At 38.9% G+C, this 18081-nt stretch overlaps 1 protein-coding gene across 5 annotated transcripts in view; it reads right to left on the bottom strand.

Moving 5' to 3' along the window:
- The window catches only part of KYNU (kynureninase), a 55697-nt gene extending 37971 nt beyond the window's left edge, over window positions 1-17726 (bottom strand). The window contains exons 1-4 of one of the 5 annotated variants that reach the window (XM_065750492.1): window positions 17672-17726; window positions 12919-13108; window positions 8273-8393; window positions 2355-2437 (exon numbers count right to left, since the gene is read on the bottom strand). In XM_065750492.1, coding sequence (XP_065606564.1) covers window positions 2355-2437; window positions 8273-8393; window positions 12919-13087 — 373 coding nt within the window. In that variant the 5' untranslated portion in view covers window positions 13088-13108; window positions 17672-17726. Of the gene's footprint in view, window positions 1-2354; window positions 2438-8272; window positions 8394-10768; window positions 10844-12158; window positions 12569-12918; window positions 13109-16905; window positions 16944-17671 lie in introns of those variants that run through there. The other 4 variants (XM_065750491.1, XM_065750493.1, XM_065750496.1 and 1 more) reach the window with 4 other exon arrangements.
- Between the last annotated feature and the right edge of the window lie 355 nt (window positions 17727-18081).

Below are 18081 nucleotides of genomic sequence, written 5' to 3'. Positions count from 1 at the left end.
TTACCTTAACACCTCCGGGAAAATTCTGGAGAACAAAATCCGAAATGATAATCTTGACTGTGCTGCTGAGAAAAACAACAGGACTACAAGAAGCTTCTCACTGAAGAGTTTTAAAACTAAAATAGGTCAACAGTAGGGTGACATCAGTCATCATAATTTTTACAGAAAACTTTCAAATATGTATATCTCACTCCAAAACGAAGCCAGCTTTTGTAATAAGTTCTGAGTTGTTTGACCCATTTGGTACAACAAACATCTGTGTCATCTGGAGTTTGGAAAAAGAAAGAAAAAGAGGGAGGCTGACAGAAAATTAGAGGGAGTTTAAGAAAAACTCTCATTTCCCTATTCTTACACCCAAAATATTTTACTAGCTACACAAATAAAAGACATTGAGCTGGCAGCCTCAACAGAACAGATGGCAAAGGGGAAAAGATCCCCACTTGATTCTTGTTTTCTGTGGTGACATTAACTTAAAACTGTGCCAAACTGAAGCTGGCACCTGCAGGAGGTCAGTGCCCAGCTCGCACCTGCATCCCACCAGGTGGTGAGGAGCCCTGTTATGGAAACAGATCCATGGCAGACATTTACAGATCTGACGAGTAATAAGGCACTCATAGTGCCCTCCAGTTAATGAAGTTCAAGGTTTTGAACTCAAAAGCCCTCCTTGTGCATCAAGGCAATTACGTGACTGGTCACATTATTCTACCTGCCCACAGCTCCCCAGTTCTACCCCAAAAGAACAAAAGCATCAACTTCCCAGGAAGGATCAGTCAAACTGGAGAAATCCCTAAGTCATCTGTGTTCAGCATCTCAACACATTTCCCCTTTATAATCTCACATTTCTATATTCTGGATAGTTACCAGATGCATGTACAGAGCAATTTCTTCACCTCCTGAGGATTACTAGGTACTACAGCAACAAGTTCCAAAATCAGAAAGCAGGAAGATGGAAGAAACCAGATCTGCATTTTGGTTTTTATTTCATTCTGTAGATAGGATTGCTCTGCACAGCACAGTGATGCCCAGCCCAGTGATCCCTCACCAATATTTACATTAACTTGTCACTTAAATCACAGATAGGCCAAGTATAAGGATATTTTTCTTGAACTTGTTCTGCTCCAATAGTAGTTTCCAACATTCTACTGATTTGGAAACTTCATACAGAAGTCAAAGTTGGCACATGCTCTCTTTACTTGTTCAAGGAATAAATTTATAAATATGCTTGTCATTAAGCATTCTTTAATGTCTCCCCTTCCTGCTGTTCAGAATCCATTAGCTTCTCCTGAAGGAGAAAAACACTCTTTTCTCATTGAGTGCTTGTCTACACTTGAAGAAATTACATAAGGCAACATCCAGCATACGGATGGTCAAAAATAGTAATATTTTATCCTTACAGAAGGCATAAATGAAGACAACAATTTTGTTTAAGTGATCAATATTGACAACTAAGCTCGACAGATAAACTGAAAAACTCGACAAATCTCAATAGCAACTCCTAACCTGACCTTGACAGGAGCTGTAAGGACTGGGGAGAAAATGGGTCTGAGACAGACTGTCAGTAGCATCTCTCCTACCCCTTCTGATAGCAACAAATCTTATCAATATCCCAGTGAAAGGTTATTTCAGCACCAGTACACAGGCCAAAATAAGAGGCAATAGAGGAAATTTGCATTCAGACTCAGACTGCTTTTGTGGCTGGCAAACTCACCAGGAGAAATCTCCAGGGCTACTTTTCAATCTCCAGAATAACCAGCTGCATTTAGTGCCCACATCCTGCAGCACTTGGACTCCTTGAGGAGTACAGTAAGGTAATGGGAACTTACAAATAGCAGGTCCTGCCCCAATTACCTGCTTCATTGACATAAGCAGTTCTCAAATATGAAGCTGGATTTAGTGATAGGAAAAAAGAGGAAAATCATAAAATGTCTAGGTAGAAATCATTTTTCAAAAGAGAAAGTTCGCTCATTCACTTCTAGGAAGGAAGATCAGAATTGTTAATGGCAAGTGCCCTTTAAAAGGACTTCACATGTTAGACCAATTGGTTTACGAGGCTCCAAGAAACCCTTTGCTGCAATTAGTTTCATGATATGCATATGCTCATATATTATTGCCTACATTCATCTGTTAAATCACTTGCAGCCTTAAAAATAAAGTGTTACTTCATATACCAGGCAATCAGAACTATTTTAACATGAAAGACTACAGAATCACAGAATTGTAGGGGTTGGAAGGGACCTCCAGAGATCATCTAGTCCAATCCCCAGGAATTAAGTTCTGGTTCTAGAGCTGACAAGCTTTCCATCTTAAATTTGTTTCCGTATCTAGAGAAAGTTTTCCCTGCAGTTCACACCTACCAACCAGTTCAGCCATCAGGTCGACGAGGCACTCATCTGCCAATGCCCATGGGCGCTGCCCGTTGAAATGACCATGAACCCCTCTGCAAGTAAAGAGAAGAAAGACATGAAAACATACTGCTCTCTTTGGGTCAGTCCTAAGGAATAAAACTGGTTAGAACAGCAAGGATCACCTACTCCAAACATCAACCCTTCATCATTATGCCTAATAACTACATCCCTCCATATTTACTCCCATTCTTGAAAAGCTTCAGGTATAGAGCTTTCCCCCACCACCTCCAAGGGCAACCTGTCCAATTGTTCAATTTCTGTCACACAAACTTCCTCTCTGAACTCACCCTTCTGCATAAAGCTGCCCAAACAGCTCTACGTAAATTGCTTTTCTTCCTGTCAGATTATTCTAGATTTTAGTGTGTTTAAATGTTTTTGCTTTAACAGAGGGCATTTTGAAACTTCATTTTGCAAACTCTTCCTGCCTGCATTGGATAATGCCAGCACTACAGATCTGAATACATCATTGCTCCAAAGAGATTTGTCTGTTCAGTTCTGGATTAAGTGCCTTTAACTTTTTTTTTTTTTTTTTGCTTCAAATGTGACAGAATTAAACTTTTAAAGAAGCCACCATGCATATAGAAATAAAAAATTGAATCATTTCTTAAACGTACAGGATGCAGCATTCAGATTTAAATGCAAATGAAGGCAGATTGAGAAAAGCAATAACAGTGCTAATCCAGGGGAACATTGCTCTGGGCTTCCACCTCATACTGGATGATTTTCACATTTGCAGAGCACCACGGGGTACCTGTAGAGTCAGAAATGCCAGCCTGCATGGGAACCAAGTATAAAGCAGCTTCAGAAAGGGACAAAGACAGTAGGAAACAAAGTAGAGAAAAATGAAAATAAGCCTGAGAAGCTGCAATGAGAAAAAGGAAAAACAGTATATAATAAACCTTTTAAAAAAGAACAAGCCTACAGTATTCACTCTAAGTCAAGAGAAGACTTCTGACAGATTAAGATGTGACAAAGGAGTGTGTATGAGAGATACCCAGCTAAGTCCCCTGTGTTTCACCCTATTTAGAGGATTGTTTTCACCCATCCACCTCCAACTTTCCCATCTCAGGCAGAATTTTGTTCCACCTCCCACACAAATAACCTGGATGCCTTTACAGTCATATTTTCTGATTAACTTGTCACTAACTTGCACCTCTAAGGGATATTACCAGAAGAATCACAGCCCTAAGCAAAGAAAATACAAACTACCTCAAAGCATGTGATTTGCTACCAACATTTTTTGCCTATACTTTGTGAAATACAGTTTGTTTTTGGACTAGTCACTGTTTAAACCTGTAGCTGAAGAAGGACGCATGTAATACAGAACATCACTTACAGACAAAATACAGTCTCCCTACATTCAACAGGTCTAACTCCATAAAGATTAAGAGGAGGAATCGCTCCTTAATTTGGATAAGGGCACAGTTCACCAGCTGACTGCTTTTCTCAGTTTTGGAATTACTCTCTGATGAGATCTTGAGATGAGGAAGCGGGCAGTGTGAAATAGCACTAATTTACAAGAGCATTTCATAAATGAAGAATAAGGGCAGTAGCTGGGTAAGTGGAGAAACGCTGTTCCTAGCTTCGACAATCAGGACATAATGCAGCTGCTTTCCCTAAAGACAGTGCTATGTGCTTCACAAACAGCAAGACATTTATAGCCAATTTCCCTTCTTATCCTTAAGTGCAATACAGTGATCAAGAAAATTTGGTATAATACAGATTGTTTAAAAAAAAAAAAGCAAAACACAAACAGATTTTTAGTGGCTCCCAGCCTGAAGGGATAGGTATTTCTGAAAGAGGATACTGAACATAATAAGATAGGAAAAAGAAGCCCTAACTACCTATGGGATTCTCTACCATTAGCTTTTGCTGATTTTATAGCCATTAGTGTCCTCCTAATGGGAATTTACTGATGAAAACTCTCTGTACCAACATATAAAATCTCAGAATAAATTTCCAAGTGATCATGAAGACAGATATGAGATTTTAGCCATGAGATTATTTTGTCTCAAAAAGAAAACACAAAAAAATTGAGTACAGTGAAAGAGGAGAGAACCAGCATTAATTATTATTCATATTATTATGGCACATCTTACAGCTTGCCTTCCTCTTGATGGCCAATATAAATGCCAGGAGACAAAAATTATTGCAGCTAAAATGGTAGTTAAAGGCATATTCTTGGACTTTTTTTTTTTTTATTTTAATCACATGAAACTCTGTAGCCTTTGCTGATGGCACAATACATCCTATTCCACTTAGGTTGTAAAATTCTACACTCTGCCTCAGAGAATTTATTTCTCTGTATATTATACCACCCTTCTCTGATCTCTGGTAGGTACTGGGGGTAATAATCTTTAAGGACAACTGCAGTGCTTCTGGTGTTCCCCTCATATACAGCAGCCTAACTTATTTTGCTTCCACTGCACTCTGGATAGCAAGGGATATTTAAATTGAGGTACCCAAATTAATGGATACAAAACACATCCCATCAAATTGTAAAGCATCATACAAATAGATCTATTTGTTAAACTACTGAGAGAACTTCTCATTCTGCAAATTAATTTCTAGTCAGTTACATTTTGTTTTCAATTTGGGAAGAAATCACAATGCCACATTTTATTTGCTGAGGTCTGGCTGATTTAAAAGTCACTAGGGAAAGTAGAAACACTTTCTGATATGATCCCAAGGATACAAAGGAGGTAACAAAAGGGATTTAAATTAACTGCCAGCTTCAGGAATCTTCTGCACTCATCCAAATCTTGTTTAAAGGAAAGCTTACTTTTTGCTCCTTTGCAAAAAATGATGCAAGCTGCTTAAGGAGCCAATACAGATTCTTAACCTTCATGATGGCTCTAAGAAAAGAAATAGCCAAAGGAAAGGATGCCATAGAAAGGAAAAACAATTGTATGGAGTAGTAGATTGAAGGTTAATAAATAAATAAATAAACAATAAAAAAACTGGGCATTAAAGCAGACATTTACAGTCCTAACATACAGTGTGCTGAAGTGTACAACACATAGATGACTCTTCCAGAATGGCAGAGAAGAGCTCAGCACAAACTGCACTCCTGTCAGCAGGGCTGACATATCTTGCAGGATGAGTTCAGCACTTAGAACCAAAACCACCCTTTTGATGCATTGGAAACAGCCTTTCATTACTGCAGGTGCTGTATCGTAAAACTCTAATCAGATTCAGCTATTTTTTTCCTATTGTACTCACACCAGAAGGTCGTTACCAGATTGCTTAAATGCTTCAAGGTATATGTAGTTAGTTTCTACCCTGAGTGTATTAATCCCATTTATATTTGCTGTTCCAGTATGTTATTTCACACGTTGATCCTCCCAACTCCCTGCATGCTTACACCATTACACATTCAGAGGGCAATACTTTTCCCTTTCAGTCTTCACTTTGCTCAGCTAAACAAGCCCAGTCCTCAGACTTCTATATCACAGGCTCTTCCCTCCCTTACCAGCTCCTTGCAAAGCACAACAGCTACAGCAGACTCCCTCCTGATTTAACAGCTTCAATGAGTCACTGCAGAGGGCAAAGTAAGTTTGTTTTTACATTTGAGTACGTTTGCATGCAAGTATTCTGTAAAATGCATTAATTGCATTAGCAGCTCTGGCAGAGGAAGTGGAATACTGTAAGCATCTTCTGGCCTTTATCCAACTAGGCAAGTCACTTGATTCTTGGTCTTTTAGATTTCAAACAGCAGACAAGTGGATTCTGAGTGACTCTAGACTAAGCATGGAGGAGACTACTCTTCATCTTCTTACCTCCATTCAGTAAACCTCAGAGTCAGCAGAAATCAAAACAAGAAAGCAATAAAAAGATGAGGTATCAAAAGCTCTTTTTTAAAAAAAAAAATTATACTAAAAGTATCTGTGGCTTGAATCTGCAATCTCTATGCATTAATAGAAAAGAGAGGATGGAGGAACATGAAAAGACGAAAACCCCAAACCAGAACAGTTATGTTGGAGCCAGAAAGGTCAGCAAGGAAAGAAAGCAATAAACCCCCCCACATATACGCACTCATTTGAGCTCTGTCTGCAGGGAAGACAGTACGACTGTAAGAGGGAACTCAAGAAAGAAGAAGACACATGAAAGTCTTTCCCTCTCCAGGCCTTGCACTAATGAGTTATGGCCACCATCATCCAGAGACACCAGCTTCCCATCCCCAGCAGCTCCCAGGTAACTGCCCCTTTCGCTCTCACCACCAGCTGAAAGCAGTGAAAACATTTTAAATAGACAGTGCAGCATCTATTTGAGATGAGTCCCGTGACACAGTAAGTGAATTACTTTATCACATTTTGTGAGAGAGACAGAACCTGTATCACTACCAACTTGAAGGATGCTCCTAATTCATACGCCACTTCTTAGAGTCTTGCTAATTATCCAGGCCACAGCCACTCAATTACACACTGCCATCACGGAAGCCATGGAGCTGCTGCCTTATTCTGGATGTTGATAAGTTGACCTTGCTGACCAGAACAGTAGTGCTATTTGTATTCCACCTCCCTGTTCCTTCACAACACCCATCACTTCATCCTCCCTCACTGTCTCTCAGTTTCTTTGCACAAATTGCTCTCTTCAGTCTTTTCTTGACCTCACCTTGACTGCCTCAGTTGCCTTAGGTACATCAAGGTAAATCTGCAGCCTGCACGATTTTGGAATTTTTTTTTTGTAAATTTATTTCATTTTAATCTTTGATGTATTCTGGGTAATCTGTTTGGATATGAGTTGTATTTTTAACAAACAGCCTTTCTAGGCTTGCTGCCTCTCTTCTGGTGGCTAGAAATCACGTCCAACCATATTTCCCACTTGGATACAGCTACTGAAGTGGCTTTTGATCTTCTGGAGAAACATGCTGCCTACATTTCTCTTTCAAAATTTTATAATCATTGTGAGGGAAAATATATATATATACACACACATATATATATGTTTCACTGTAGCAAAGGCAAACATAAGGTTGGAAGTGAACCAATAAAATAGTGCACCGAGGGAGCTGAAATACGTTTGTGCTCCCAGTGCATCACTAACAGATAAGAGTGCTATCTGCTTTTTAGTTTTAGGAAGAACTCAGCTGTTTTTCTGATAAAGTACGATAATCATACAGAAATGGACAAGGTTGCAATTTTTTCAAATGACTGCAGAAACTGCAGTGCTGTGCTGAATGAAAACCAGCAGGAAAGAGGGCTTCTCAAAGTTCAGTCCCATTCCCATTCATTCTTAGAAGTGAAAAGAAGGTTGAGAAAAGAAGTAATAAATAAACAATAAGCAATTTTCATTAGTTTACAGCATCCATCCATTAACAAAGCAAAGAGCAGCTACAAACTTTTCACATTTGCATCATGCAGCCTCCATTTGCAGTGTAAGCTTGAGCCAAGAGCTGACATCCTCCCAGTAGCACCCCTTGCGCTCTGTGCCATTTCAAGGGGAACCAGCACCTCTAAAGCATGCATGAAGTGAATCATAAATGGTTAAAATATGAATTAGAAAAATCACAGGTCCTGAAACAGAATCATGCTCATCAGCAAGCAGCACTAACAAACTGAGTTTGGGCATCTCATGTATAAACTCATACAGCAATTGGATAAGGATAGTTAAACATCAGAGGGGCAAAAGCAGAGCCATTGAGAACAACACAGGTTATCACAGCTGAAAGTTTCCCTTTGCCTCTTTCACCACTCACTCCTCTAAAGGAGATTTAAATAGTGCTGGGGAAACACTGAAAATGTTTTACTTCTGTGCTGGGGAGGGTTTAGCACACTATTCTTCTACTCGAGCATCTCAAAGGCAGATTCCAAAATAAAACAAAGTGCTCATCTGAAGCATAGGTCAACGTTTCACAGTCTACTCACGTTCGAGCCCACTTGTCCAGTTCTTCATCCAGGTAAGTTTTCACTTTTTTTGGCTGGAGCCCAAGAGAATTCCCAACAAAGTATACGCAGCTCTCCTCTCCATTCACCAGGGTCAGGTCAGCTGCAGTGGGAAACCATGAGAACAGCACATGAGTGGGCACATGGAAGGGATATACCCACATGTGCCACCATTCAGAGCTGCCTGCTTCAGAACTCCCCCAGACACAAACAGAGGTGCAACCTCTCACCCTTCCTCCCACCATACAAGGGACATCGTCATACAAGTGTCCTCTTCTAAGGAGAAGGACAGCATGGCAACGTTCAAGTGGTTATTCCTTAGCACTCCTGCATTACTACTCCGAGTTGTGAAACTACTTAAATACTTAATAGAAGTTAAGACTAGGTACATTTGTGTCTTTCAGTAAGATCTCTCTGCATGATTAAATTGCTATTTAGAAAAATATAGTCAGTGCACAGAATATTCTAATGTCTCAAAAGTTCTTGTCTTGTCAGCATACACTGTGGGCTGCACTTCATGTCATCCTCTGGTGAGGAGGAGGAAATCTATGTTGACAAATTCTTTCAATATTAGGAGAAAAGCAAGGCCTGGAAATTTATAAATAATAGCTCTAGTGATGTTCTGAACAATCTAATTACCCCATGTCATCACCCATCAATCCAAACATTGTCTTTTTCTATTATTTCTCACATTAGACATCCTTGGAGGGACAGATGATGATCTTGTAGTAGTAGGTAATCTGCATGCATCTATACAGGTACTTACAAAACCCTAAGTTAACATTACCTGTACTTTTTGGTAAAAAAAAAAAAATATGTTAAGATGCATGCTAGAATTAAATAAGTCTGCAATTCAGTCTGAAAATATTATTTTACAGCTGTAGAAAAATAGATTAGATGTCTGGAAGAGGTCTCTTACTACCTTTCACACTAACAATTATCAACTCCATTGAATTTCACCAGAAACACATATTTCAGAAGTATAGGCAACTTTCTTATTCCTTAAAGCTTTAGAAGCTTTTAAAAAGCATAAGTCAGAGAGCAATTTCAGCCTAATCTGTTCTACAGATACTATGTCTGTTTTTCATCCATATTTTAATAGGAATGAAAGCAGAGGGGTATAAATATCATCCATGGTCCTAAATTGGTTCTATTAACAGTTCTCTTCCTATCAAGAGGCACCACAATATGGTCTCTCTGGGAAGGACGAGAAGGGTCTTTGCTCAAGAATTCAAGCTCTAAATCTCACTGCTATTCTTTATATTCCAATCAAGTATTAAAACAGGTAAGGAATTACTAGCAAGTCAGCTTTTTTTGCACTGCAGTCCTCTCTGGATAAAACACCTCTTGGGTTGCCACTGGAAAGAAGCAGCATTACTTCTTTGACAAAATGTATTTTTCTACTGTTACATCTGTCACTTTTGATATTCATTTTCTGGCACGCTATCGACTTTATGAGGCTATACTCTTCCTCTTCACAAAAGGCTGTTTATTTCCTCTTCCCTGGCATCATTAAGATACTCATTTTGGACCACTGCTGCTTCTGAAACTACCCTAGGGTTTTGTTTGCTTTCTTGTTTAGTCTGTCTAGTTTTGATCAGTATATCACTGTGTTCCAAAATTTCCTCTATCATTCCAATATCATTTACAATCAAGCTTAAGACAAGTTATCTTTCACCAAACTACCCTTATTTCTCACAGTACTAGCCTGCCCATTTTACTTCTGGTAGAGCTGTGGTTGACATGAATAGATATCTGAAAGAATCAAGATCTATTGATTAAATAAATACTAGTACAAACAAAAAAGATAATTAAAGTAATGCGTCCTTAGAGCAGCACAAGATAAATGAATGATGATTTACATTAAGATTTGTTGGACACATTATAAATGATTCTTACATCTACTCAAATTCATATGGCTTGGTTAGACCTACATCATTTTTCTGCATTGGAGATGTATTTCTATACCTTTCAAACTTCAAAAGCGAGTATGTTTTTAGAAATATTCAATAAAAAAAATAGAACAAATATTTTCATGAACTAGAAATGATGGATTAAATCTGCTTACAAATTACTTCAATCCTACCTCTTGTTGAAGGATAAAAGGTCACCTCTCACATATCTTCCTGCTTCCCCACGCACACATGCCCAACAGGCCCTCCAAACAAAGAGCCACATTTAGAAGATTAACGCTACCTTAAACCATCTCTTCAGGGAAATACAGCTTACCACTTTCACTATGGGACAACTTTTTATTCTCAAGAAAAAGCAAATGATGCTCAATTCCTATATGAGATGACAAAACACGTGCCATAGTCTTAATGATACTGATGATTTGGTACCTGAATTCAATCCAGTCATTCCTACCTCTCTTCACATGCAAGAAAAAGCATTCAAGAGACTATGTTATCATCTCAGAGGGGAATGATATGTGAATGTTTCCCTAAAATCTTTTCTTATAATCTCTTATTTGCTCACCTGTGCCTTGTCCCTCAGGCTTGCCCATAAAACCTCAGAGATTTGCCAAGGAGTTAGTCTGCTAGTTGTTTCTACCTGATCGATATAACAAATAAACATTATAGACAGCTGAGACAGTTTGTAAGCTGAAAACAAAACTAAGCTTTTATATTAACTTCCTAAATATTGTAATATTTGTAATCTTTCCATTTTCTTTTATAGATGCTCTCAACTGCTTCTTGTAAGGCTTCATTTTAAAACCTCATTTTTACTCTTTATGTAAATATATTAAAAAAAAGTATTTGATGGCTAATCCCTGTAATGACATTTATTTTAAGCATGTTATCTAGGATCCGCTCCTGTGCCAAGATAAATGTCATGAGAGATCTCTACACTGCAGTGTAAATATATATATTTTTCCCATACTCCTACTGTTTTTCCAGCAGGGAAGCTGCTTCTAACAAAGACAGAGAAAAAGAGGGGGGAAAACCTTCAATTTGGGAATACAAAATGATGAACGGATACTGTCAATAGGCTGCTTAGCTTACTGTCAATAGGCTGCTTCACTAAAACACATTCAACAAACTCAGGTCTACATGTTATAATAACTTGGGTTAAAAAAAGTCTTGGTCCAAATATTATAGTAGTTGAAAAAAAAAAATTATAGCAGATGTTAGAAGGGAAGCAACAAATACTGTCCAGAAGGATCAAAATCTACATTCACCTAAAACGAAACTTCTGTTAATTTAAAGCTGGTGAGACACTACACTGAAGTTCAACTGTCCCTGAGGATGAAACCACCACACTACATTCCCAGCATTCCAAACTGCTATGTAAGGAGATACTGAAAGCAAAGACAATCAAAAATGTTCAGAAATTCAAGAAACTGACAGTATCCCATTATGGACCATTCCTGGAAGTAATTTCATGAGTGGAATCTACAATTTCTCAGGTTCCATCAGTGCTATCCATTTCAGAAACATCTCCAGAAATTGTACATGTTTTTATTGCAAAAAATATTTTGCAAGAAACGTGAAAGATTTTTCTTTAATTTTTAACAAAAGCTTTCTGCTAAGGACGACCATGTAGGAAAGAAAGACCATGCATAGGCATAATCATTCTCACCATCTGAGGTAATAAGCCTTCTCAACTGGTTACACATTTGACGTGTGAGCTGAAAATAACCCCAGATAGGACTTGGGAAGCAGAGCAGAGCCCAGGAGCACATTGCCTTTGAAGGTGGATGCATGCATCATGTTTCCCTGCTCACCTGTGGCCAGAAATAACAGCAATAGCAACTACAACACCCACTGCAGTGCCAAGCACAGCACCAGAGAACCCAAACACGGAAATGCTTTGTACTTTCTGAAAGAAGCATTGATAAGAAGCAAAAGCCTCCCTCATGGCTTACCCCTCCTGGCTGGCTGCTTGCTCCCCAGGTCCTCTCTTAACAACCTGACCAGAATTCCCTCCATGCTCACATTCAGTCTCCTCAGAACAACCTACATGTCAGGAGCAAGTCAGAAAAAGGTCGAGACTGAGTATATTTCAGCATAGCAATGCAAAAGTTATCTGCTTGTAGGCAATTCATTGGCAAAGTGACTCTCCAATAAAGGCTTAATTATGAATTATTTGCTGAGATCAATTATTTGCTTTAAGGCGGAGTCTTCATTCAGCCTTAGGAAGTAAATCATCTACACTACTAGCAATAAGGCAGAAATGTGAATATAACATACATATCATCCCTTTCATTAACCAAAACAATTTTAACTAGACAGATAACACTAAGCTACATTATACCAAGGAAGTAACTGTGCTGAACTACAAGTTGTAAGCAACATTGCTGTTTCAAACCATTAGATAGAAAGGCTTCTGCCTATAATTTTCAATCAGTCGCTGCATTGTTCAAAGCAGCTGACTGACAGCATAAGCACCATGCGAGCACTGTATCGTCACATTTTATTCAGGAAGGGAATAAGAGCATAAAGCTTTTGGTGCTAGAATAAGTTGATGGATTGATTTAGCAACACCAGGGACACGCTGTGCTCAGATATAACTGCAATTGCTCAATTATCTCATAAGTGACAATGATTTCCAGTGATTTGTGATAAACATATGCAGAAGTATTCCCCACCCTCCCCCCGCTCTTCCACTGTAATTATAATTCTCACTTGGAGGCAGATCCTTGACTTTCGGGATATAGAAACATTCACGAAGATGCTTTAACTCATCTTCTTCATCTAAGTGAAAAGCAAGTTTCTTGTCTGCTGGGCTGCATCCTAGCTGTGAGGCAGCTTGTTCTATAATGGTTGCTGGTAGCGCAGTAGAAGATGGATCCATTTTCAGGTCATTCAATTTCACCTTAAAATGAGAAGTGCCAGAGTTTAACTTCTACAGAATGTATATTCACAAGTGGTTGATAAGCAGCCACCAAAGCTGCAGCATTCAAGGCCCCACATTTTCTTGATTTAACGCTTTTAAGTAGTGAAATGTGAATGAATAATGGCAAAACTGATCAATTCAAGTAAATACATAGCAGCGTATTTCAGTTTTTAAGGCTTTTTATCCCCCCAGCTCCATAGATACACTGCTGTTCCCTTTTTAAACTATATCAGCAGCCTCCCAGTTCTCCCACCAGACCAACAGCAGCTACAAACACTGAAGCATCATTCACAGCCTCCGGATCTGAAAACCAGAGGCAGCATTGTTGTTATTACGGTCTGTGCTCCTAAAGATAGCAGGTGCATAGCTACACTGAAAGTTGCTTCCAGAATTTAATGCTCACACTCTTTCAGCTTTTCTTCCTCGCCAAATAGGAGGGGCTCTTTGTGCTCATGTACAGGTGTAGAGCAGGAAATTTAGAGATGAAAAAGACATCACAAGATGCTTTCAAGAGCAAGACCTTAAAATATCTAAGTCTAGCTACACATGGTATCCCATGGTCTTAGCTCCTTTGACCCAAAAAAGCAACAAAGCTCAAGACAATCACTAAGCACAAGAGTGTAAATTAGTGGGTTTATGTTGTTGCTCTTTCCTCTAAACCAAGTTTCAATGCCAGCCCCTGAACATCATCCAGAAATGCTTTATCACTGCATGCAGGGCAAATAATGGTGGATATTTCAATACATTCCCCTAAATACTGCCAGTTAATGGAGTTGTTCTAATTCAATCCTCTTCAGGTAAATGGACAGCATGATGCCAGTTTTCTGGTTTAATCATTCAATTTATGATCACAATGTTTCTCTCCAAACTCGATACATTACACAGTATCTTCCCTTCCCTGTCTCAGCAAAACAAGAACCAAAACCAAAGCCTTCATTTAACCAATAATATTTACTTTCTCTTAGGAGCCTTTGGAGATAATCAATTGATGAACATGGGTTGTTCACACTTCCTCATCATCGCCAAATTTATCTTCCTTACCCAGTCATCCTAATCACTTTTTTGCTAGTAAAGATGAAAGGAAAACTGAAAAAATGATAGAAAGGTGCTTGAATATCCTTCTTGTCAGTGTTTTTCTATGGCTTCTAGGAGGTGAACAGCTATGATGTGACAAGTTGCTGGAGGAGCAGCTGACATGAATGAAACCGTACACGCCAACTGATCATCTCCTGAAGATATAGTGGGAACTGCTTCCAAGCTCCTCCACAGCTGCACAGCAGATCCCAGACCTTGCATTTCCCAGTTCCTTTGCAGTGATATGGATAACATCTGCAGTCTACTGTAGGTCAGAAGGGTACTCTAAGCCCACTTGGCAATCATCAGGGAAGATTGTTCAGAGATTTTCATTCTCAATAATCCCAATAGGTACAAAATATCTAGAAAAGCAAGCTAGGATCACAGACATGGTAGTACCACCACCTGTACCAGCACCTTGTTATTGCCTAGAGATACCAAGTTAATTCTCACTTCTCCAGCTTATAAATTTTAAGAAGGCATGGCCTTAACCAGCACTATTTTCAAGCAATTCATGAATCAGCACTTGGAAAGTAAAACTAGCTTCCAAAGGCTTATTTATTGTATTTGTAAGGCTATCATGGATATCCTAACCCTGAAATCATTAGGAAAAAATGTCCAGTACACACAAAAGCAAGATATAATTACCCTATATTCTAATGGAGATGTAATGAACTTCATGGAAGCAAAATCCTTGAAGATGGAAATACTGCCTTACTGCCTCATTTCAGGTAAAAGGGCCGCCCAGCAGTCTGTAGCTTTTCCTTCCCTCTAATTAATGCCTAGATTTGTTTTCTGCTCATGAACGGAGTTCCTGAATTAAGACCTCAATAGATGACCCAGCTGAGGCTCTTTACTTAGCAGAGCAGGTGTACTCAGCAGGGAGCTGAGTATCATAGAACAAGTCCATAGGAGGGGTAATGTACAGCACTGGTATTGCCATCCCCACATTCTCCCCTGGATGAAAGACTACAACAAACATAGCTTCCATTAGTTAGCTCATGCAGGCAATGCCAGCTTATTCCACTGCAATTTATGACCAGCAGATGGATAAGGGTGTTTGAAGGATAGTTTGGTTTTACACACCAGATCCCCTCTCATCTGGGCCGTAGATTCTTTGATTTCCCAATACATGAAGGCATGACAGCATCCTTCCATCTGTCTCTCTTCCCCATTTCATTATAAGGACACAGAGTTATTGCAGTAGATTAATAGCTATCATAATCCAGGTCACCCACTGACCTGTGTGGAAAGCCTAAATGGGTTTTGTATCCATTTGAGGCCTGACCCAAAGCCCAGTTGAAGTCAATAGGCATCTCTTTATTACAGACAAATTTCTGGATCAGGCTCTTGGTTCCCTGTCATTGATCAGATGCAGCAAACTACAGCAATTAGTTTTGTTTATTATAATTCTTATATTAAATTTTGACAGCAAATATAATATCCAATGCAAAGATCTAGAAGCTAAAAATGACGAAGTGCTCTGAGGTATCTGATTTAATATAAACATTATGAAATAAGATAAAACTACTAAAATAAAAATCAATCAATCACAATCCTACTGAGGAATGAAATCCCAGAATTGAACTCTGAGATCAGAATAAAAATGCACTTTTTGTTCTTCAGTTGAGAATGAGGCTTCAGAGAAAACTCCTTTTTTCTATGTATACTTTATAGCATTTCCTAATTGCTGTACAATTGAATACCATATAGTTATTTCACAGTAATTTATGAATTATTTTCTACATGCAGATAATTTTTTTTAATCAAAACAGTACAGCTTTACTCCATCCAGCCATCATCACTTAAATGATAACTATATTCTGCTTTCTCTTCAAATTAAAATCAATGCAAAATATTCTTCCTACTTCCCCTTGTCTCCTTCTCAGGATTTTTTTCATATGACTAAGTATAAACAAACGGTATTAAGAAAAACCTCACCTCTACCACCTTCTCTGAAGTATAATAAAAACATCAAACATTTTCCTTATTTCCTTGAAATTTCCTGGCACTCTTTGGCTTACAGCAAGAGGACATTGAGTCAGCTTTGTTTTTTTTTTGTTTTGTTTTTCTTTTCGTTTTTGACACTTTCACTATTTCCCCTACCATAGGATTTATCTCTCCTGCAGCTTTTCTTTCTGTTCCCCATATCTTCATGATGTTCCCTATCTTCCTCCCTCCCCCCAAGGTACTCTCTACTTCAATCCTTACTTCTGCCCACCTCTTGACTGATGCAGTGATTCAGTGTAAAGAACTCACCAGTTAGTGCTGGCAGTATTTGGTTTACAAAAAGCACACACAGTCAAAATCAAGAAAAGCCATTACCTATTTGATCAGTGTAAGTACCAACTCATTCCATACATGATTTTTAACCCACAGAAGACAGTGGAAAGACCATAAAAGACAATGGATGAGGAAGTCAGGCAAATGACACGAACGTGATTATTTTCTGTTTCATCTTTTATGCATAATTTAGCAACTAAATAGAAATAAGCTTGAATATTAACAAGCTCTCCTATCAAACTTACACATGAAGGTCCATTAGGTTTAATTATATAATCTCTCCTACTTTTAGGTGCACTTACAGTATTTTTATAGTTCTACTTTGCCTATGATTTTATTTTGATGCCTTCAATAAAAGTACTGCATAGTCCCTCAGCCCCTTTAAGCACACACTTCAAGCATTCCAAGTTTTTACTCACAGACTTTCTATGCAAGACAGTGCTGACACAGGCATACAACAAATCCCTACTTAAAAGCTGTGTCAATGGCTTCAGGGGACAGTTTATCTGGAAAACAGCAGGCCCTGCACTTTCTGCCCTCCAATGGCTGTTCAACTGGTTGCTAAACGTGGTTCAGCCCACAGACCTTTGAGTTTTTCAGGTGACCTCACCAGTGAACTCGCAGGGAGATATTGGGATTGTTCACCTACGTAAATATGCAAGTTAACAGAACAGGTCCCTGTTGTCAAAACACACCCACTGAGAGCACCAATGGCATTGTGGATTGAAGCTGTTTGAAACAAACAAAGAAAACCTACAGCTATATGCAGAGCAAGAGGGATGATCCTCCCTCCCATCTTTACACAAAGAAAATTGCTTTCGTGACTATAAAATTGCAGAAGGCAACTCCTAAAATACACAGCCCAGAGCAATGCATTCTAGATTATTTCAGGTTAAATACACTTCAGTGAATCTGTTTACATTACAGGAATACAGAGGGGGAAAAAAAATATCTAAATGTTCACAGCATACCCGCGACAGCAGCAAACACAACGTATAATTAAATAAGTTACAGAATAGAGCGCCACAGCTGCAGCAAGGGAATGTGACAGAGGAATTAGAATAAATTTAGTTACTTAGAGCAATTTAGGCACACATTGACCTCAACGTATAGAAGTGACTCAGTGTTACAAGCAATTTCACATGTAAAGCTCATCTTATCCCCTCCACAGAGAAGTGACATTACCCTGCGATCGGCAGCCGTTCCTGGGAGAGGATGAGGAAACCTTAGTGCCAAAGCACGAGTCGTGTTAGGAAAGAGCTGTAGTCATGTGTCTGCTCTGTCAGACTCTGACCTGAGCAGGGGCTGAGCATGTGACCCCCCAGAGCTAACCAAAAGTAAGGGCTTGAGTGTATATGTACATATATAAGTACATATTGCTTTCCTTCATCACCATTGCAAAATTAAAATCTCTGATTAAGATCTTTCTCCCATAGAGGCAAAAGAAAAGGGCCACAAACAATCGTAACGGAAGTGGTTTTAAACTAAGCTCTTTCACTTTAGGGAAGGTGTAGATCAATAGTGTAGCTGCCAGGAGTCAGTGAAGTGTACAAGAACACAGCAGGGCGAGCAATGGGAACTTACATGGAGTGTGG

Source organism: Cyrtonyx montezumae, unplaced genomic scaffold, assembly GCF_038088225.1.
Source record: "Cyrtonyx montezumae isolate F1298 unplaced genomic scaffold, pur_monq_1.0 scaffold_7, whole genome shotgun sequence".
Classification (NCBI taxonomy): Eukaryota; Metazoa; Chordata; class Aves; order Galliformes; family Odontophoridae; genus Cyrtonyx; species Cyrtonyx montezumae.
Note: the sequence above shows the minus strand (reverse complement) of the source record. Positions and strands in the feature narration are given on the sequence as shown.